The sequence below is a fragment of the Ovis aries genome, chromosome 6, assembly GCF_016772045.2.
Source record: "Ovis aries strain OAR_USU_Benz2616 breed Rambouillet chromosome 6, ARS-UI_Ramb_v3.0, whole genome shotgun sequence".
NCBI lineage: Eukaryota > Metazoa > Chordata > Mammalia > Artiodactyla > Bovidae > Ovis > Ovis aries.
Genome location: NC_056059.1, coordinates 87016889 through 87040641, shown reverse-complemented (window position 1 = coordinate 87040641; position 23753 = coordinate 87016889). Strand labels below are relative to the sequence as shown.

General features: G+C 36.6%; 1 protein-coding gene across 11 annotated transcripts in view; it reads right to left on the bottom strand.

The window, feature by feature from the left end:
• Positions 1–520: 520 nt before the first annotated feature.
• Positions 521–23753, bottom strand: part of MOB1B (MOB kinase activator 1B) — a 93071-nt gene continuing 69838 nt past the window's right edge. For all 11 annotated transcript variants that reach the window (XM_060417180.1, XM_042251496.2, XM_042251499.2 and 8 more), the window contains 4 exons: positions 16485–16578; positions 11974–12107; positions 9392–9555; positions 521–6280 (listed from right to left, as the gene is read on the bottom strand). In XM_060417180.1, coding sequence (XP_060273163.1) covers positions 6203–6280; positions 9392–9555; positions 11974–12107; positions 16485–16578 — 470 coding nt within the window. In that variant the 3' untranslated portion in view covers positions 521–6202. The remainder of the gene's footprint in view (positions 6281–9391; positions 9556–11973; positions 12108–16484; positions 16579–23753) is intronic.

Here is a 23753-nt window from a genome sequence, read left to right as displayed (position 1 = left end):
TGTAGGCAGATTCTTTACCATCTGAGCCACCAGGGAAGTCCAAGAACACGGGAGTGGGTAACCTAGCCCTTCTCCAGGGGATCTTCCCAATCCAGGAGTCGAACTAGAGTCTCCTGCATTGCAGGGGGATTCTTTACTAGCTGAGCTACCAGGGAAGCCCTTTAATGGTCTACAATGAAGACAAAATATTAAGATAAAATCTTGGCTTATTGGAAAAGTCAACAATTATTTTGCTAACTATTCTCATAGTAATAGTATACTTAAACAAAAGCAATGGCCCCAAGGTCAAGCATATTTAGGTTTTTTAACCCTAGTTCTCATCAGTGACTTTACAGTTTCTAAGCTTTAGCTTTCTAGTATAAAAAATATTGAGATACTAAGTTCCAGGGTTGTTGTGAACATTATAAAAAATAAGGCCTAAAAATGTTCAACATATTTCATGGACCTTCAATATTTCTCTGGGAATGTATACAATGTGGGAATACCTATAGCAAAAATGAACAGTAATGCAAAGTCAGGATTCATGGCCAAACATAACTATTTATTATTTTTTAAATAAACATTCAGTTTCTTCCTTAAAACAAACAAACAAAAACTAGAAATTAAATAGTTCCAATCCCATCACATATAAGTCTGTATACTTTATTTACATCTCTCAAAACATATTGCAGATTTTCTGACATTCAGTACCCTCTTATTTTTTTTGCCACATCATATGGCTTGCAGGATCTTAGTTCCCCAACCAGGGATCGAACCCAGGCCCAGGCCGTGAAAACCCCAAGCATTAACCACTTGACTGCCAGAGAATTCCCTCAGTATCCCCTCTTAAAACAAAAATTATGAAATAGTTTAAAGTTTGATCAACAGTAACTACAATTTGAGTAATCTTGGCACAGTTTACAATACAGCACCCATAATTGCATTTCATGTGTTAGACAGCTACTTTAATACAGAGAAACTGTCCATCTCCATGAGAGCAGGATCCTGCCTTACTCATTCTCTACCACACTTGCACAGTGTGTATGCTACCACACGCTTCCATTTATGGCACTGGTAGTATTCTTCTGGTTTTGCCCTGTTTGATAGCAATGATTTTATTAAAACTTTAAGTGTTCTTATATTTATTGTATTTCATGATGCTGTTCCTAGGTAATTATAAGTAATAATGTATACGAAACATTCAAATAAAACAAAAGTTTTTCCTTACAAGATTAGTGCCCTTACCACCCTAACAATGCATGTACAAAAATAACAAATACAATTTAGTGGCTGTAAAAAACTATTTTCCCTAAAAATAGTTATCTCTGCAGAACAATTCAGGGAGACAAGTGTTCTTAAAATGAAAATGTGCGAATCTATTTTACACCTTGCACAATTAAGTAAACAAAATAAAAATTAAAACGTGCAAACCTGTAAGAAATAACCACACATAAAAGAATTTATAACAGACATTAAATATTAATAAAATTTTAAATGTATATAACTAATAATATCAGTTTCAGTGACACAGTTTAAAGAAAGTTGTCAACCAATACAAACCAAAAATGCTTCTTTAAGTTTTATTGTCCAACACTTCAGCCGCAACCTATCTAGTGACAGCAATTACTTTAGAATCGCCAATAGTGAGGACCTATATAATCAATGTTTTGTTTTTTGCCCATGTGAGTGTGTGCTGCAAGATGGGGAGGGAAGAAGATAGGGAAAGTCAACAGCCATAAGGAAATAATTTACCTCCAAAGAGAAGGAGATGATAAGTAAACACACACTTTGGAAAGGCCAGTGATTTCACTATCTTTGAGGATTTAATCCAAATTTTTCCATTGTGTAGTATTATATGCAGAAAATGTGTCACACTTGCAAAACTGACAGTACTCAGTATTTTAATCTGTATTTTCTCTTTTGTCAAAATTTAAGTATGGCAGACACAGAAACACAGTTTTATAGCTTCAAAATGATTTTTTCTCTATGATTAGCCCATGAGGAGAGCCTCAAAAATTCAAATTGTCTGCAATCAGAATTGTTATTATAAAATCATTTTCCATTAAATCATGAAATAACTTTACTTCTAAACAGTTTTCTCATACACCATTACACTGATAGCTGAACAACAGTAATTCCTATGTGAAACTGAATACTATGACATTATGCTGATATTTAAATCATTTTAGGAGTGGTTCTTAAAGTATAGATCTAAAATAGTGTTTCTAGGAATTGGTATATTTTTTAATGTCCCAGATTTGTTTCAAAATAAGCTTTCCTCTTGGTATGCAGTGACATTTTCAAATATACTTGATTGTATCTTTTAAAAAGACAATAAAATGTTAAAGTTATAAATGACATGAAATGATTATACAGTTTGAAATTTTTTATGATATACACTTAAATTCAGCATAATTAATATATAAAATGTGTTCCAATTTCTCCAGCCTTGAAATTTAAATTGTTCATTTGCATGAAAATAAGTTTTTTTTTAAAAAGGATAGAGGTAAAGGTTGTTATTTTCTTAAGTTACTTCTATCTTAAATATTGGATCCTTCTTTTTTAAAGTTATTATATTTAACTGTAAGATAAACTAAATTTTAAAAAATAAAACATATACATCCAAATGATATTGCCTACCTCGAAATAGTGACATGAAGACATTATGTTTTTTATTAAATGATGCTACAAATCAATACTCAAAACATTCTCTTCTGCAATTCAGATCCTATGGCATATTCTTTTGAACTTCCTTAATAGTTTAGTTCTAAGAAAAGAGCCAAAGCAGAGTCGTTTGGTAAATGAGATAGGTCATATTAAGCTTCCAGAAAAGTTTTTGGTGCAACTAAAATGATGAAATGGATTTTCTTGTATAGTTACACACCAACTCTCAAGGCATCTCTGAAAGTGATTACACCTCTACAGTGTAGCTGGACTGTAGGTACAGGTGTACAGATGCTCCCAAAGAAACCACCCCAAAGATCAACTCTCACTTCACTGTTTAAGGTGTGGCATATTTATTTTAAAAGGAAATCCTACAGACTAACAATTGTATCTCCCATATCTTACCATTTCAGTGGTTATTGAAACCTCTCTCAGAGAGGGTGAAGACAAAGGTATAAAAGAAATCTGTTACTGTGCTATTTTCCCCTAAGCAAGGAAAATACTATACATAAAATGGAGTATGGTGATTACATGTAAAGTATAAATATGCACATTATCTGTAATTCCTGAATGTAAGAGATTGTAGTGCTTTCTTTCCTGATAAGCCAGGCGGTAACTCAGTCTGAGACATATTTATTATACTCTAAACATTTCTTCTCCCATCTAGTTTTATGCTGACCATTTAGCATTTACAAATAACAAGCAAAGGTAGGAAGAAACAGCTACCTAAAATCTTTCAATTTAAGGTAAACTGACCTCCAAAGCCTCTACCAGCTAACACATACTTACTGTTTTATTGCAGCCTAATGCCATGGTTTTTGTGGGAAACAGAATAATCAAGCCAGCAAATAAAAGCCAGTAGCACCACCTACAGCTAATGAAAAGATTTTCACTCTGTTACTAATTTCTTTCCACCATTACTCCATCATTTAAAAGAATTCCTAAAACTTGCTTTATATCAACATTTAACCAAAGCATTATGACAGTAACACTATGTAAACTTATTACTTTATATTTCATGCTTTCATCAGCATATGAAAAAACCAACTTCTGCTTTGTATCTCTGTAAAAAGGGTGGGACAGAGGGGGGGAATCATTATCCTGGTTATTTATAAATTAAGAGTCTTAAAGAATCCAATAGACATTTGTAAGCAAACTCTGTTACAAAATAAGATGCGATCCTTATTTTATAAAGGGCAACTTACTAATGCTCATGGGAACCAACTGAATCAAAGCAACTTTTAATAAAATCAGTTATTTTGCACATGCTCTGTTGTTTCCCTACATGCAACCATGTTAACGCCATGTACACTGCCAGGCCTCTCCCTGGGAGAATGTCTCTACTTTGTTACCATATATACACATACATATGTCCTTACTTCCCCATACCTCTTTTTCAAGGAATACTCAGAAGCAGGCACCTGAGATTCTGGCACAGTGACAAGAAACTCCTATCTACCTAGAGTGGAAAAGTCAGTCCTGCTACTAAACATTAATTTATAATAACATTTGTACAGTACTGTGTAAGGCTTAAATGAGCAAAATGAATGTTTCACTTTTCTCTCTACACTTGGCTACTGCAACCCCTTTATTATCAGGTTGATACGAAGTCAAATGCAGTATGGAAGACAATTTGAATAATCATGTGCTTCATTTTCCTAAATGGATAGGACCCAAATCACTGGATGTCAAATTTTACTTCTGAATCAACCCATAGTGGCTGATGTTGTATATCTGGATACTAAAATATTTGTTTTAAGGACATCAGAAGTTCTCACTGCAGTTTACAAATGGGTATTACCAATGAATGTCCAATATATTTGCCTCTGTCAGTTTCTCCTGTTAATTCCATGTTGGTACGTGGAGACTGATTGCTAGAAATGAAATGGGAGAAAAAGTTCCTAGTGATCATAACTGCAATGGCATTAAATTGTATCACTATTCGATTTGTTAATGGCAAAACCAAACTGATTTCATTTTACATTCTTTTCTATTAAGTGTTTTAAGTCTATACAATTTCAGAGCAAGATTTCTAGTCTACAAGGGAAAGGGTATATATTTCGAACTGAAGGAAACAGGTTTACCAGAAATGACAAAATTAAAACTGAAAGTCTAAGAGGATATTTTGCAAGAATAAAACTGAAGTGAAAAATGTTAATATTTAATTTAAAAACTAAGTTTCTGAATTTTTAATTTATGGGAATAGTTCACTAGAAAGTCATGGCAAAAAAAAAGGTAAAAGTTAGTAAGTACTCATTTAACACTTTCATTATCTGATATCACTGCAAAGAAAGACTTCCTTTCACAGTGGAAAAATCAGAAGTCAGAACACTTGGGCCTACAACAAGCAAAGAAGGTACTGTATCATTTTAAAATGATAAGACACCAGCTCCATTCACTGAATGGAAATGCTGTAAAGTGATCAATTTTCCCACAGAGTCCTTACATTCCATGTGCATGCCTGTATCTAAAATTAGTAATTTATTTTTAACTTCACATGGAAGTTGATTCCTAAAAGGAAGTCTCTAAGACTTTGTTTACAAGATATTGATTAAAATCTTCATGCCATTCTAGTCAAGGGTTCTGAGAAAGGACTTTCTTGAACTTGACTCCCCATACTTAATCCCATCTATAACGCCCCATTCAAACTAACCCCACCCTCGTCCCCCACAACCACACATTCCAATCCTCTTCAAAGCAGAAAGGGATTTTGCAGACTTATGGCTCATTTGGCAATTGCTAAGAAACCTCACAGTTCAGCATCACCTCTGAAGATCGCAAACCTATATATAACCTGAATTTTTACACCTACAGTGCAGTTAAAGTGTATAAAGAAGCCAAAATGTAACAGCTATTACATTTCAACATCTTCAAGTTTCAATATCACAGATATCAAGAGATGGAAAAGACTTGCTTGTAGAACTTTAAGCATCCGTTGAACAGAATTACTATCAATATCAAAAATAATTAAGAAATACTAATTTTGTATGCCCTACACATACACCTTTACAGATTGTGTTTCTCTAATGTAGTAAAAGTTGGAGATCATCAATTTAGGTAAACTATGGCTTTTATCAATATTTTAAAACATGCATCAGTAAGTGCCCTGGGTAGAAATCCTAATATTGTTTCAAGCCCTGTTCAATTCTATGTCTGTGCTTTGCACCTCAGAAGTGAGCCTGCCAAGGCACTTAAAAACGTCTTTTGGGGACTTCAAAAATCAGCCACAATTTACACAAGGAGAACACCCATCCATGAGCAGTCTAATCAGTAAGCATTTTCTTTCAACATATAATATTATTAAAAATTCTCCAAGTTTAAAAAAAATACTATATGCCACTAAGACAAAATTTACCCCTATCAAATGTATAGACAGTGGTTCTTGGCTTCCTCTAGCAATAGTATATGGTTTCATTTATTCAGATTAAAGAAAAAGGAACCCAAATAAGCCCTCCAAGCGTAAGATAAAAACAACCAAGATAAAAATAAAATACAACAAAATTCAAATACATGCCACACAGCTTCATTTGAGGAATAATTTGCATAGGTCCCCATCCTTTTATCTGTCCTTTGAGGTGAGTTTTTCAATCAGTTCCTGGAGTGGTGCAAGTTCTCTTCTATCAATTAGGTTGAATTCCTATGTGCCAACAAAGGCAGAAGAAAGAGCAAGAACATATTATTTACATCTCATTCCAAAATAGATTTCCATTAACATTTGTTGGGAATTAGCTTTTAAAGTAAATGCAAGTCTTTTTTCCTATTCTCTACCTCTTGCATCTTAGGCAAATCCCTTAACCACTTCTGGTATTTTACATTTCTACTAATATTAGGATAAATTATCTCTTAAGATTCTGGAGAAGAGAATGGCAATGCACTCCAGTATTCTTGCCTGGAGAATTTCATGGACAGGGAAGCCTGGCCGGCTACAGTTTGTGGAATTGCAAAGAGTTGGACACGACTGAGCGACTAACACACAGACACACACGCACACACACACACACAGAAGCCTGGCCAGCTACAGTTCGTGGAGTTGCAAACAGTTGGACACGACTGAGTAACTAACACACACACACACACACACACACACATACATCTCATAAGATTGCTGCAGGGACTAAATGTGATACTGTGTGTGAACCACTTCATGTAACCCCTGGCACAAAGTAAACAATAAATGAGACTTGCTGCTCTGTTAGGATGAATAATTGGGACACCATTTAGATATATCCAACAAGCAAGGACCAAAAAAATTCTCAGGCAAATTTCAGCATTATATGAAGAATAAAAGATTTAGTTTATGTTATTAACTAACATATCTGCAAGCTACGTAGGATACAGTATGAGAATGACATGAATAATGTGGAGTCCACAGATGATAAGCAATAAAATTCTATTAAGAACAAATAAGAAAGCCTGGATTTAATTTGTGCTTCTTTAGAAGTTCTATCACTGTCATTCTGAAATTCAATTCTGAATAGCTTTCCCCTATAAAAATAGTTTACAAATTATAAGGTTAAAACATAAAGGTTGTCAGTATTTCTGATCTTCTGCCACAATGGGGCATTCTGAGCTCTCAATTTCACTCATTTATTAGCACTCACCATGAGCCAACCACTACAGTAAGTACTGAGAAGAAACATTAAGGGGCATTTAATGGCAAGTCTACCACTAAGATTTGTGGGGTGTGAACCAAGAACACAAATGGATATTATATCACATGACTAAGTTATTATATTTTATATTAAGCTAATATATTTTTATATATGTTTGATTCTCCTGCCTTGACAAATACACCTTCATAGTAGCTAGGAAGGCAAATTCAAATTTAGAATTTTAAAAAGACTCCTCAAGAGTCTACACATGAGGAGAGCCAGTCCTTGGCCCTCAGCAAACCTCCCTGATCTATCAAACCCCAGCTCCATCCTGAACTTCAAAGGGTCTCACATGCAGGAATGTGGACACCCTGACTGGCTTATAAAGGCAATGTCCACACACTCTTGAACAGCTATAATATGGGTATTCAGGTTTAGAGATATACACCTAAGAGACACGACCTTTCCTTAAAACAATGGACCAACAGAAAAGATCCACGCAGATCCTGGAAATACACTTGGGACCATGTGGGCAGGGAATTCTGAATCTCAGGTACCCAAGCACATACCAGAAAGGACCTATGCAGGTATGTTCTTGGCCCTGTGGATTTCTCACTCTGTGGCGAGGAGTAAAGTGGAGAAGGGCCAGGGTAAAACTTCTAAATTGTGAGGCCCAGGGCAGGGGCCACTCTCACCCAAAGAGGTGATACTGTATAACCAACATACCCACCTTTAAAACCATCAGTGTCCTCAGATGTAATGAGGCTCAGATGTGGTAATTACCACATACCAGTTTCTTACTATTTGCTAGGCATTGGGAGATACAGGGTACTTTAACATTATATAGTAAGGTAAAACTAAACTTTCTGGTGAGAGAAATCCTCTCCCAAACTACTGAAACCTCAACTAATCATGTTCTGCCTAAACTAAGGCATGGAGGCAGACAGTATAACATTTTCTTTGTTTCTATTGGTGTCTATAGATAGGACACATAGTAAAATAATTGCTCAGAGCAATGGTTTTGGCAAGTTACTATCTCCTAAATTTTTTTTGTTTATATAGGTGAAATTAAGATACAAAATGTGTGCCCTCAGTGTGAGGAGTGTGAATAAAAGGAAAATAAATTTTTCTTTGTGGAGATGAGTGTGAGAAAGGCATTTATAAGTTTATATACCAAAACAGATTAAAAAAAAAACAACAGAGCTATAAGTCATGGACATCTCCTACCTACCATCTTCCTTCTCCAACCTCCACTGAAAAATATCTGCTCAGTTTATGCATTTCTACCTTTTTCACTCCTACCTGTTGGTTCTCTAATTACTATAGCAGGGCAAGAATAGCCTCATTTCTTTCAGTCTACATGTCTAGGCCAGTTGTCTGAGAACTAAACAGTGAAGGAAGAGGAGGTCAACCTAAGGAGTCAGATCAAAGATTAATGGACTTCTGGAATATCAACGCTCTTTGGAACATTTTTTCCCCCTTTGGAATAATGGACAGTTATCAAATTCAGAACTTACTCAGAATATGGTTTTAAAAGGAGGGAAAAGATATGCTATTTAAAGTTCATTTCTATGCCAGATCTTCGAAAAAAGATCTAGAGGAGACAGGAAAAAGGAGTAGCAGGAGTGCTCAGAGACAAGTTCAACTCCATGTCTACTAGCCAAGTTCCCTATTCAGCTGCTCCATTACAGACAGTTAGCTGAAGTTAGATCGCTCAGCTTCACTGTAGACTTGTGATGGAATTCAGAAACTGAAGGCAAGTCTTTATCATCTCAGCAAGTATTCAAGAGGACAAAGACTAAAGAAATAGAGCAAATTTTATTCTGACAGTATAGATGTAGTATTCACCTCATAACTCTATAGATAGCTGCTTTTACTGAGAAAAAAGTATCTCCTAATCCAACTTGAAAGTGAAAGTGGCTCAGTCATGTCTGACTCTTTGCGACCTGATGGACTGAACAGTCCATGGATTTCTCCAGGCCAGAATACTGGAGTGGGTAGCCTTTCCCTTCTCCAGGAGATCTTCCCAACCCATGGGTAGAACCCAGATCTCCCGCATCACAGGCAGATTCTTTACCAAATTCTGAGAATTTGAGAATTTACCAAATTCTTTACCAAATTATTGAGCTATCAGGGAAACCCCTAATCCAACTTACCTGGACAAAAAAAATAAAGTGCTTGAAAGATGTATTGAGATGTGCTTCCTCTTGAAGCTGGATCACAGGGTCAAAATGCTGATGATAAATGTGAGCATAAACCCTAAAGAGGCGTTTGAGTATAGTTTTTGCCACAGACATGAAATTCTTCGGAAATGGGACACCTAGTAAAGAGATAAACAACTCTCTCTATTAATAAGAAGAGAACACAGCAGTATGAGTTTGCCAGCAAGTGACAACATAACTTACCAAAACAAGGCTGAAAATAAGAAATATTTTTATTACTACTTAATATACCCATTGTACTTTTCAAATGTTCTCAATATATCATGAATGAAAACAAACTTCAATGTTTCTATGGAATAAGAATCTGTCTTCAGTATGGCCGCTTAGGCCTGTAATATAACACCACTTTACCAAAAATACCACAAATAAATGTCTGAGATGGTAATGGTGCTAAAATGCACACTTAGTCCCTCATATTTCTTATGCTGAACAGAAATAATGTATTGCCACATTTAGATACCAATATATTTTTATATTTTTTTCCTACGGAAGTTATCGCATTACCACACCAGGACTACATTTATCTTGAAATTAGCTGTGGTCTCTGCTCAATTAGAGAGCTTGGCTTTCTGAATTTGAACACTTTTATAGCATCAAACAAATATAAAGCTAGAAAAATAAAAAAATCCACATCCCTTGTTAAACTGGCTAAATGATCCAGACTGGCAAAACACAAGCCAAATACTTTTATGGTACTACTGGCTTCAATGTGATCACATTGCCTACTGCCCACTTAAAAATATTATAAGTCACAACAAGGTCTACTGTATGGCACAGTAGGGAACTCTGCTCAATGTTATCTGGCAGCCTGGATGGGAGGGGAGTTTGGGGGAGAAAGGATACATGAGGCTGAGTCCCTTTGCAGCCTACCAGAAACTATCACAACATTGTTAAACGGCTATACTTCAATATAAAATCAAAAGTAAAAGGAAAATGTTATAGGTCACAAGAAAACATAAGACAACATAAGACATTTGGGGGGATATAAGTATCTCCCAAATGAAGGGACACTATACAAAATAGTATGTTACACTCTTCAAAAATGTCAATGTCATGAAAGACCGAAAAAAGACTAAAAAATTGGAATAAGATCTGTAAATTAGACAATAATATTGTACTGGTATTAATTTCCTGATTTTGAAAGTTACTCTGTGACTGTCTAAAAAAATACACATTGAAGCACATGGAGATAAAGGTCATCATATATGCAACTTACTCTCAAATCTTCAGGAAAAGGAAAGAATGTGGGGTCAGGAGGGAAGAAAAAATAGGGGAGGAGTGAGGGAAGGAGCAAAGCAGGGAGGGAAGGAGGGAGAGGGAAGGCAAATAAGTTAAAATGCTGGCAACTAAAGAATCTGGAAGAAGGATATGTAAGGGTTCTTTGCATGATTCTTACAAATTTTCTATTAACAGAAGTCTGAAATTGGGTTAAAATAAAAAGTTTAAAAATATGGAAGATGAAAGATAAGGGCACTTATCCCATACCATACTACGTATATAAGGAATGCAGTTTTGAAAAACAGACCTTTCATTACAAAGGCTTTGAAGTAGTTAAAGCATTCAATGAATGTGTCATAACAGCAACTATTTACGTTGCTGTCTCCTCTACCACATCCTTCTCCCCCCAAAAGTAAAAAAGCATAAAATACAGTCAAGAAGTTGAAAAATCAATTTCTTATTTTTTTCAGAAAACACAGCTATAAGCAGTTTGACATAGTAAAGTCATATGAACTGTCTAAATGTAAATAATTTCTGCTTGGAAGTTTAGCCCTTTAAAAGGCCAGCAAATATAAAAAAAGGCAGAAGTCACTTAGTTGCTAACAGGCCAACCCATCAAATCTTGTTTTCTTCTCACCTAGTTTGATTTCACAGCCCAAGGTTCATGCTATGGGTCATGAATACAAATGCTCTGACAAAAATATAATGTAATACTGGGTTTATGCCATATAAAAGTGAAAGAAAGTGAAAGTCGCTCAGCCATGTCTGACTCTGCGACCCCATGGACTATACAGTCCATGGAATTCTACAGGCCAGAATCCTGGAGTGGGGAGCTGGTCCCTTCTCCAGGGGATCTTCTCAACTCAGGGACTGAACTCAGGTCTCCCACATTGCAGGCAGATTCTTTATCAGCTGAGCCACGAAAGAAGCCCCTTATGTCATACAAACTCCCTTTCTGAATATGAAATGAATAAGACAACAGCAGATGATTACCAGCTGTCTAGCCAACATCCAGTCTCTTTTTCTCCCTTAACACAGGCCAGATTTGTTACAATCTAAGATATACTGATCTTCTTATTGTTTAAAATTATAGGGAGGTTTACCTAATTAATGCATGATAAACTTGGTATGAAAGAGACACTTTTCAAGCATATAAGATTAGAAATATTAGAACTATTTTGAAGTGGCAATTAATCCAGCATGGTTCCTTGAATATACAGGCAATTCTACTGTAAGTCCTAGAAAAGTATGAAGGTAGATAAATCATGATGGATCCCAGTTAACCAAAACAATTATACCAATTTTTGATGGAAATAATGTCTCATCATCCAACTGGTCCTGAACCCAAGTCATCAGGTAATCAATATACTTTGGTGCAGAGCACTTAATAGGCTTCTTTATGTTTGTTCCATCTGCCCAATGATACTCATATCTGTATTGGAAAGATAAAAAGCACACAGAATATCAATATACTCTATACATAATGTCTGTATTTTTTGTATTACACATATGTTTATTTTGAATATATTCAGGACATATTTTAATCTCTTCCTCCAAATAAATATTTTTTTGTGTTTGGCATTTTAAAATTGCTATTAGATTATTTTGCATTTATCAGGATACAAACTAAGATTCCACCAAACTCATTTTTTGTGAACTTTCCTTCATATATAACTTTTATATTTTAGAATCACATACAGTATAAATTGCCATAGTAGAAACCCTAAGTTTATTTCCCACTTCTATGATGAGCATCTTTAATCTTTATAATTGTTGTCTTCTTCCTCAAAAAACATTTTTCCTTACACAGTACAATTCTCTTTAACTTGGGGCATTAAAATTTGGGTTAAGGATAGAGAATCAAACAGAAGTGCCAAAGTAAAATGAATGAAAAAGAGAATGATTCAATATTTGAGTATACTTGGTTGAGGAGCTAAACAAGCCTTTGAGGAAGACTGGAACTCCAAATAAAGATGCCTGTAGTATTTGGGTATTAACCAGACACTATCCTTTGGTACAATAAACTTTTAATGTGCGCCTATAATATCAGAAATGATGAGTCAAGGAATGCTGCTCTTGAACAAGGGACACTGAAATGAAAGACGTTTTCTCTATTCTCACAGAGAAAAGACTGGTAGAGAAGACAAACCTGTAAATGAGTATGTAAAAACAGTGCAACAGTATGCTCATGCAGTTAACTACAAAAACATACACTCACAACTGCAACCTGATTTTTAAGATAGTAAGCATGCAGCTGAAACTCCAAAGTACGAAAATGTCTAAACTGAACTAGCATTTAGTTTAGTTTCTGAAAGGTTACCTCTGCCTCTCCCTTTGAATCAGTTGTGTGTTTCTAACCTTGCCCCAGAGTTTGGACTGAGAGAACAACAGGTGAGTAAGGCTAGAAAAGGAGCTGAAAGAAAATATAATGGAAAAATACTACAGGGTATTTGAAACAATGAAAACCATCTTGAGGCAGGAAAAATAAGGATGCTTTCTATTTAATCGTAGCTACTCACACTTGAACAGTAAATGTTAAATAGGATACACTCAAATAAATATTGTGACACCATGTCTTATTGCCAACCCTGGGAAACAGGGATGAAATGTTAAGTTTACTTTGAAGGTCTCCAATAGGCAATTTCCCAACAATTCCTGGCATCCTGTTTCACTATTTAATCACTTTCACAGTCAAGAGATTCTTCCTAATATAAAACAAAGTCTCAAGTGTGACTTAAGCTTCTTCTTGTTTGATTCTATCTGGAGATAGAGAATATGAATGGTCGGACTTTAAACCATCATTACTTAGTCTTCCTGGAGAAGGAAATGGCAACCCACTCCAGTATTCTTTCCTGGGAAATTCCACGGACAGAGAAGCCTGGCGAGTTACAGTCCGTGGAGACATAAAGAGTCAGACAAGACTGAGTGACTAAACAACAGCAACAGCTTAGTCTTTGCTTGAAAACACAGGAATTTACCTACGTTTTCTCCCTTATGTTGGCTTCCCTGGTGGCTCAGAGGTTAAAGCGTCTGCCTCCAATGTGGGAGACCTGAGTTCGATCCCTGGGTCGGGAAGATCCCCTGAAGAAGGAAATGGCAACCCACTCCAGTATTCTTGCCTGGAGAATCCCCTGGACGGAGGAGCCTGGTAGGCTACAGTCCACGGGATCGCAAAGAGTCGGACACAACTGAGTGACTTCACCTTCACCTTCACCTCCCTTATGTTATGAATCCTTAATGTTTTTGCAGTTCTCTTATAATCATGTTTTTCATTCTGTTAATGATTCCCAGGTGTTCCATATTCATTTTTTTAAATTTGTATTTTATTTATTTATTTGGCTGCACTGAGTCTTAGTTGCAATATACAGGATTTAGTTGTGGCATGTGGGATCTAGTGCTTTGACCAGGAACAGAACCTGCACCCCCTACATTGGGAGCTTGGAATCTTAGCCAGTGGACCACCAGGGAAGTCCCCATATTCATTTTTAAATGCGAAAGTCAAAAGTAGACACAGTACACCAAAAATCATTTTCAATATCCTGAAGCTTTATTAAAAAAACCTAATTTTAAATGCCCTAAAGCTTTCTGAAAAACAAAACTGTATATTGCTTATACTTCTAGAGTTTATAACTATGATCCCCTGAATTTTTTTCTTTTGAAAAGTTTATGCTTAAGATGGGGAGTCCCTGATAGCTCAGTTGGTAAGAACTGGCCTGCAATGAAGGAGACCCCGGTTTAATTCCTGGGTCGGGAAGATCAGCTGGAGAAAGGATAGGCTATCCACTCCAGTATTCTTGGGCTTCCCTTGTGGCTCAGCTGGTAAAGAATCTACCTGCAATGCGGGAGACCTGGATTCGACCCCTGGGTTGGGAAGATCCTCTGGAGAAGGGTTTTGGCCTGGAGAATTCCATGGACTGTATAATCCATGGGGTTGCAAAGAGTCAGACACAACTGAGCAACTTTCACTTTCACTATACTTAAGATGACTTCATCTTCTAACTCTATTTTGTCCCCAATGATTTTTCTAAATTTCACCTTTGACAAATAGTTGTCTGAAATTTATTTCTGTCATCATGGTATGAACTTTTAAACTGTAAATTCCCAAATATTCATTTCTTGGTTAACAACAATAATAAATAATAACAGAGAAACCACTCCAAGAAAAAAACTGCAAAAACTATTAACAGGTGGAGTCTAAACAACACGGTACCCAAAAACCAATGGGTTACTGAAGAAATCAAAGAGGAAATAAAAAAATACCTAGAGACAAATGAAAACAAACACACAGTGATCCAAAATATATGGAAAGCAGCAAAAGCAGTTCTAAGAGGGAATTTTACAGTAATACAAGCCTACCTCAGGAAATAAAAAAAATCTCAAATAAACAATCTAAGCTTTAATTAAAACCCAAAGTTAGTGGAAAGAAAGAAATCACGAGGAACAGAGCATAATTAAATGAGATAGAAACTAAGAAAAAAATAGAAAAGATCAATGAAACTGAGAGCTAGCTCTCTGAAAAAATAAACAAAATTGATAAACCCAAAGAAATAAAATCAGAAATGAAAGAAGTTAAAAACAATGATCATTAAGAGATTACTACAAAAAATTACAGCCAATCAAATGGATAACTTAGAGGAAAGTGATAAACTCCTAGAAAAACATACAATCTCCCAAAACTGAATCTGAAAAAATAGGAAATATGAACAGATGGATTACCAGTAGTGAAACTGAATCAGTAATTTTAAAACACAAACAAAAAAACCTCCCAACAAACAAAAGTGAAAGACCAAATAGCTTCACAGGTGAATTCTACCAAAGAACTAATATAACTCAATATCAAAAAAAAGTAAACAACCCAATTAAAGACGGACAGAGGACCTGAATAGACATTTTTACAAAGACATACAGATGGCCAATAGACACATTAAAAGATGCTCAATTTCATCAATCATGAGGGAAATGCAAACTAAAACCATAATGAGATACTGTTTCACATCTGTTAAAATGGCTATTACTAAAAAGACAACAAATAGTAAGTATCGGCAAGCATGTAACAAAAAGGAAATTTTTATGCACTGTTGATGGAACTGTGAATGGGTGCAGCCACTGTGGAAAATGTATAGAGGTGCTTCAGAATATCTTCAGAATATTAAAAACAGCACTGCCGTAAGAGCCGGCAATTTCATTTCTGGGTATTTACACAAAGAAAACACAAACACTAATTTGAAAAGATATATACAAACTATTTTTCATTGCAACATTATTTTCAATATCTAAAATATGAAAGTAACTTAAGTGTCTATCAACAGATGAATAAATAAAGAATATGTGGTACGTGTATATATGTATATTTATTTAAAGATACAAACCTCCAGTTATAAGTCAGTTCATAAGGAGTATGGTCAATGACACTGTAATAACTTTGTATGGGAACAGATGACTACTAGACTTAACATGACGATCATTTCATAGTATATGGAAATGTCAAATCATTATGCATTACACCTGAAACTAACATAACATTGTATATCAACAATTACTTTTATTTTTTAAAATGTAATGGAAGCATTTTTAATAATCTAGTTTGGATAGAGAAGCAGAAGCAAACAGAAAAAAGGCAGGATGGAGGACAATACAATAGGGAGGACCATAAAGCTTAGGTGAAGGAACTCTCGACTCAAAATACTAGTCATTGGTGAATCACTGAAGGAGATGGTAAATATAGAAATTGTAAGGTCAGAAATTTTCTTCTTATCTAAGAACTGTATGATACAGTAAAATTGAGAACTGATCATAAATCATATCTTACTTTGGGCCAGCTGACATCACCGGACAACTTTCTTCTGTACAAAAATCTGTGATTGTTCCATAAAGCATGTTGATCTGATTGAAGAAATCTACAGCTACAAAGCAAATATCATTTATAGGTAAAGAGTTAAATTTTAATTTTACTCAAAGAGAATCTTTTATTTCAGCAAAGTATGAGCTCTAACCATATTCTTTCCTCAACAAAGAACAGATAATAAGTATACAAGAAACAATACTTAACTCACTGAATTTAGGAGCTTCTGGTTAAGTGACTCCCTTAAGAGAATAAAAAGGCAAGCACACCATATTGATGTATGGCAGAAAGCAACACAATATTATAATTACCCTTCAATTAAAAATAATAAATTTTAAACAAGGCAAGCACAGAGTGGGAAAAATTATTTGCAACACATATAATCAACAAAAATCCTGTATTCAGTATATATAAAGAAGTTCCATAGATCACTAACAGTGAGAGTTTCTGAGTCTCTTGGCTATCTCTACGGAAAAGAATAAAATACGACTTTTCACTTAGTTCAGTACAGTTCAGTCACTCAGTTGTGTCTGACCCTTTGTGACCCCGTGGACTGCAGCATGCCAGCCTTCTCTGTCCATCACCAACTCCTGGAGCTTGCTCAAATTCATGCCCATTGAGTCGGTGATGCCATCCAACCATCTCATCCTCTGTTGTCCCCATCTCCTCGTGCCTTCAATTGTTTAAAGCATCAGGGTCTTTTCTTATAAGTCAATTCTTCCTTTCAGGTGGTCAAAGTATTGGAGCTTTAGCTTCAGCATCAGTCCTTCCAATGAATATTCAGGACTTATTTCCTTTAGGATAGACTGGTTTGATCTTGCAGTCCAAAGGACTCTCAAGAGTCTTCTCCAACACCACAGTTCAAAAACATCAGTTCTTCAGTGCTCAGCTTTCTTGATGGTCCAACTCTCACATCCATGCACGACTACTGGAAAAACCATAGCTTTGACTAGATGCACCTCTGTCGCAAAGTAATGTCTCCACTTCTTAATATACTATCTAGCTTGGTCACAGCTTTTCTTTCAAGGAGCAAGTGTCTTAATTTCATAGCTGCAGTCACCATCTGCAGTGATTTTGGAGCCCAAGAAAATAAAATCTCTCACTGTTTCCATTGTTTCCCCATCTATTTTCCATGAAGTGATGGGACCGCATGCCATGATCCTAGTTTTCTGAATGTTGAGTTCTAAGCCAGCTTGTCCACTCTCCTCTTTCACTTTCATCAAGAGGGTCTTTAGTTCCTCTTTGCTTTCTGCCATAAGGGTGATGTCATCTGCGTATCTGAGGTTATTGATATTTCTCTTGGCAATCCTGATTCTAGCTTGTGCTTTATCCAGTCCGGCATTTCACATGATGTACTCTGCATATAAGTTAAATAAGCAGGGTGACAATACACAGCCTTGATGTACTCCTTTCCCAATTTGGAACCAGTCCATTGTTCCATGTCCAACTCAAACTGTTGCTTCTTGACATATATACAGATTTCTCAGAAGGCAGGTAAGGTGGTCCAGTATTTCCATCTCTAAGAATTTTTTTTTTTAAAGAATTTTCCACAGTTTGCTGTGATCCACAGAGTCAAAGGTTTTAGCACAGTCAGTGAAGCAGATGTTTTTCTGGAATTCTCTAGCTTCTACGATCGAAGAGACTGAGATTGCATTGAAAACTGACCTTTTCTAGTCCTGTGGCCACTGCTGACTTTTCCAAATTTGCTGGCATATTGAGCACAGCACTTTCACAGCATTATCTCTTAGGATTTGAAATAGTTCAGCTGGAATTCCATCACTTCCACTAGCTTTGTTCACTGTGATGCTTCCTAAAGCCCACTTGACTTCACACTCCAGGATGTCTGGCTCTAGGTGAGTGATCACACCATCGTGGTTATCTGGGTCATCAAGATCTTTTTTGCATAGTTCTTCTGTGTATTCTTGCCACCTCTTCTTAATATGTTTCTGTTAGATCCAGACCGATTCTGTCCTTTACTGTGCCCATCTTTGCATGAAATGTTCTCTTGGTATCTCTAATTTTTTGAAGAGATCTCTAGTCTTTCCTATTCTATTGTTTTCCTCTATTTATTTGCATCGATCACTTAGGAAGACTTTCTCATCTCTCCTTAGAAGTCTTTGGAACTCTACATTCAGATGGATATATTTTTCTTTTTCTCCTTTGCCTTTCGCTCCTCTTCTTTTCTCAGTTATTTGTAAGGCTCCTCAGACAACCATTTTGCCTTTGTGCATTTCTTTTTCTTCGGGAGGGTTTGATCACCACCTCCTACACAATATCAGGAACCTCCATCCATAGTTCTTCAGGCACTCTATCAGATCTACACCCTTGAATCTATTTGTCACTTCCACTGTATAATCATAAGGAATTTGATTTAGGTCATACCTGAATGGTCTAGTGGTTTTCCCTACTTTCTTCAATTTAAGTCTGAATTTGGCAATAAGGAGTTCATGATCTGAGCCACAGTCAGCTCCCGGTCTTGTTTTTGCTGACTGTAGAGCTTCTCCATCTTTGGCTGCAAAGAATATAATCAATCTGATTCTGGTACTGGCCATCTGGTGATGTCCATGGGTAGAGTAGTCTCTTGTGTTGTTGGAAGAGGGTGTTTGCTATGACCAGTGCGTTCTCTTGGCAAAACTCTGTTAGCCTTTGCCCTGCTTCATTTTGTATTCCAAGGCCAAACTTGCCTGTTACTCCATATATCTCTTGATTTCCTACTTTTCTATTCCAATCCCCTATAATGAAAAGGATATCTTTTTTGGGTGTTAGTTCTAGAAGGTCATGTAGATCTTCACAGAACTGTTCAACTTCAGTTTCTTCAGCATTCTTGGTTGGGTCATAGACTTGGATTACTGTGATATTGAATGGTTTGCCTTGGAAACGAACAGAGATCATTCTATCGTTTATGAGATTGCATCCAAGTACTTATTTTATTTGTATTTCTCGGATAATTAGTGATGCTGAGCATCTTTTCATGTGCTTATTAGCCATCTGTATGTTTTCTTTGGGAAAATGTCTATTTAGTTCTTTGGCCCATTTTTAATTGAGTTGTCCTCCATGTGAACAAACGGTAACCTGTGGCTTTGAATCCCAACTCTATACTTAACAGTTGTTACTTAATCTCCCTGGATCTCTGTTTCCTACCTCGAAAATTTGGTTTATCTCAGAGTGCTAAAAAAAAAAAAAGAAAAGAAAATACTTGTCTATCATAAAGGAGACATTTAGTCATTGTTAGTTTTCTTCCACAAAGACATGGCCTCAATATTCTATGCAACAAATATTAATTATAAGCTAACCATCTGCTTTTTCCAAAACTCTGAAATTTCTATCTTCTTTAAGCTAACACTCTTTCTAGCAGCAGAACGTTCAAAAACAGCCTCTGGTTTCTGGCTATGAGATTAGTTATTGAGTTTGCAAAATGTCCCATCTTCGACATTTATCTTCATCTGGCAAGTAAAACTGAAGCCAGTTCAATTCAGTTCAGTTGCTCAGTCATGTCTGACTCTTTGCGACCCCATGAATCGCAGCACGCCAGGCCTCCCTGTCCATCACCAACTCCCGGAGTTCACTCAGACTCACGTCCTTCGAGTCTGTGATGTCATCCAGCCATCTCATCCTCGGTCGTCCCCTTCTCCTCCTGCCCCCAATCCCTCCCAGCATCAGAGTCTTTTCCACTGAGTCAACTCTTCGCATGAGGTGGCCAAAGGATTGGAGCTTCAGCTTTAGCATCATTCCTTCCAAAGAAATCCCAGGGTTGATCTCCTTCACAATGGACTGGTTGGATCTCCTTGCAGTCCAAGGGACTCTCAAGAGTCTTCTCCAACACCACACTTCAAAAGCATCAATTCTTCGGTGCTCAGCCTTCTTCACAGTCCAACTCTCACATCCATACATGACCACAGGAAAAACCATAGCCTTGACTAGACAGACCTTAGTCGGCAAAGTAATGTCTCTGCTTTTGAATATACTATCTAGATTGGTCATAACTTTTCTTCCAAGGAGCAAGCATCTTTTAATTTCATGGCTGCAATCACCATCTGCAGTGATTTTGGAGCCCCCCAAAATAAAGTCTGATACTGTTTCTACTGTTTCCCCATCTATCTCCCATGAAGTGATGGGACCAGATGCCATGATCTTCATTTTCTGAATGTTGAGCTTTAGGCCAACTTTTTCACTCTCCTCTTTCACCTTCATCAACAGGCTTTTTAGCTCCTCTTCACTTTCTGCCATAAGGGTGGTGTCATCTGCTTATATGAGGTTATTGATATTTCTCCCAGCAATCTTGATCCAAGCTTGTGTTTCTTCCAACCCAGCGTTTCTCATGATGTATTCTGCATAGAAGTTAAATAAACAGGGTGACAATATACAGCCTTGACATACTCCTTTTCCTATTTGGAACCAGTCTGTTGTTCCATGTCCACTTCTAACTGTTGCTTCCTGACCTGCATACAGATTTCTCAAGAGGCAGGTCAGGTGGTCTGGTATTTCCATCTCTTTCAGAATTTTCCACAGTTTATTGTGATCCACACAGTCAAAGGCTTTGGCATAGTCAATAAAGCAGAAATAGACGTTTTTCTGGAACTCTCTTGCTTTTCCATGATCCAGTGGATGTTGGCAATTTGACCTCTGGTTCCTCTGCTTTTTCTAAAACCAGCTTGAACATCAGGGAGTTCACGGTTCATGTATTGCTGAAGCCTGGCTTGGAGAATTTTGAGCATTACTTTACTAGCATGTGAGATGAGTGCAACTGTGCGGTAGTTTGAGCATTCTTTGGCATTGCCTTTCTTTGGAACTGGAATGAAACCTGACCTTTTCCAGTCCTGTGGCCACTGCTGAGTTTTCCAAATTTGTTGGCCTATTGCGTGCAGCACTTTCACAGCATCATCTTTCAGGATTTGAAACAGCTCCATTGGAATTCCATCATCTCCACTAGCTTTGTTCATAGTGATGCTTTCTAAGACCCACTTGACCTCACATTCCAAGATGTCTGGCTCTAGATTAGTGATCACATCATCATGATTATCCGGGTCATGAAGATCTTTTTTGTACAGTTCTTCTGTGTATTCTTGCCACCTCTTCTTAATATCTTCTGCTTCTGTTAAGTCCAGACCATTTCTGTCCTTTATCGAGCACATCTTTGCATGAAATGTTCCCTTGGTATCTCTAATTTTCTTGAAGAGATCTCTAGTCTTTCCCATTCTATTGTTTTCCTCTATTTCTTTGCGTTGATCGCTGAAGAAGGCTTTCTTATCTCTTCCTGCTATTCTTTGGAACTCTGCATTCAGATGCTCATACCTTTCCTTTTCTCCTTTGCTTTTCACCTCTCTTCTTTTCACAGCTATTTGTAAGGCCTCCCCAGATAGCCATTTTGCTTTTTTGCATTTCTTTTCCATGGGGATGGTCTTGATCCCTGTCTCCTGTAGTGTCACGAACCTCATTCCATAGTTCATCAGGCACTCTATCTATCAGATCTAGACCCTTAAATCTATTTCTCACTTCCACTGTGTAATCATAAGGGATTTGATTTAGGTCATACCTGAATGGTCTAGCGGTTTTCCCTACTTTCTTCAATTTACGTCCGAGTTTGGCAATAAGGAATCCCTCAGAAGAAATGGAGTAGCCATCATGGTCAACAAAAGAGTCCAAAATGCAGTACTTGGATACAATCTCAAAACGACAGAATGATCTCTGTTCGTCTCCAAGGCAAACCATTCAATATCACAGTTATCCAAGTCTATGCCCCAGCCAGTAACACTGAAGAAACTGAAGTTGAAGGGTTTTATGAAGACCTACAAGATCTTTTAGAACTAACACCCAAAAAAGATGTCCTTTTCATTATAGGGGACTGGAATGCAAAAGTAGGAAGTCAAGAAACACCTGGAGTAACAGGCAATTTTGGCCTTGGAATACGGAATGAAGCAGGGCAAAGACTAATAGAGTTTTGCCAAGAAAATGCACTGGTCATAGCAAACACCCTCTTCCAACAACAAGAGAAGACTCTACACATGAATATCACCAGATGGTCAACACCGAAATCAGACTGATTATATTCTTTGCAGCCAAAGATGGAGAAGCTCTATACAGTCAACAAAAACAAGACTGGGAGCTGACTGTGGCTCAGATCATGAACTCCTTAAACTGAAGCCAAAAGGCCATTAAGATATCAATCTTATCAACAAATTCCCTTCAGCCTTTTATGTACCTGAAATGTTTACTTAATCACTGTCAGTGAATGGAAATTATCTGTTTAGTCTCAAATCCTATTCACTTTATCAAGTGTCATTTGGAAAGATTACTATATATACATATAAGAAAAAACTGTAATCCAAGATTTCAGTCAATTGCTATATTTTAAAAGCAGAATTCCATGTTCTATGGGGACGTTCTAACATGTCAGTTCAAAGTAATTTTCTTCTGGCTATAATTGCAAAATGTCTGTAAAATTTTAGAAGTTCCTGACGTTCTAGACATTTCAATAGTACAGACAGTTCTGGTTATGGAGGCAGAATACAGACAGATAACAATGATCTGCTTTTATACTTAAAAGTCAGAATCTCATGTAGGACAGAAGTTCTGTGTTACACTGCTGTGTTAGTTTCTGCTGTACAATGAAGTGATTCCAGCTATATGTATACGTATATCCCCTCCTTGGACATCCCTCTCACTCCCCCGTCCCAACATCTACAGTCATCACAGATCATCAAGCTGAGCTCCCTGTGCTACACCACAAGTTCCCATCAGCTACCTACTTCCTCAGGTTTTTCAAATTAGAAAATGAGCTCTCAAATGGTACAAAAAATAGCACAAAAAAGTATCAAAAAAAAAAAAAAAAAGAATATGCACGTATATTGGAAATTTATTCTGAATATTGTCCTTAAAGTATCACAGAACTATCTAATAAGTTAGATGAGTTTCAACAATAAAGCAAACAAATTACTTTTATCTCTTCAGTAAATAAACTCGCTGGGGTCAGGAGGATAACTGTAGTATAATAAATACTGCTCTTAAGGAACTGCTGTCACAGTGAGGTTTTAAGACATCTCAGTAAAATCCTTTAGGTTCCTAAAAGTTATCAGTAGGTGGCAGCTCAATTTATAAATCCCATGATATGTTTCAAACCACAATAAAATACCATCAAATATTATAATAAAAATATGGTTCTGCTTTTCCTTAATCAAAGCCTAGACATTTAGTATATATTTTCAATTAAATTTAATTTTATTTCTACTATAGTCATAC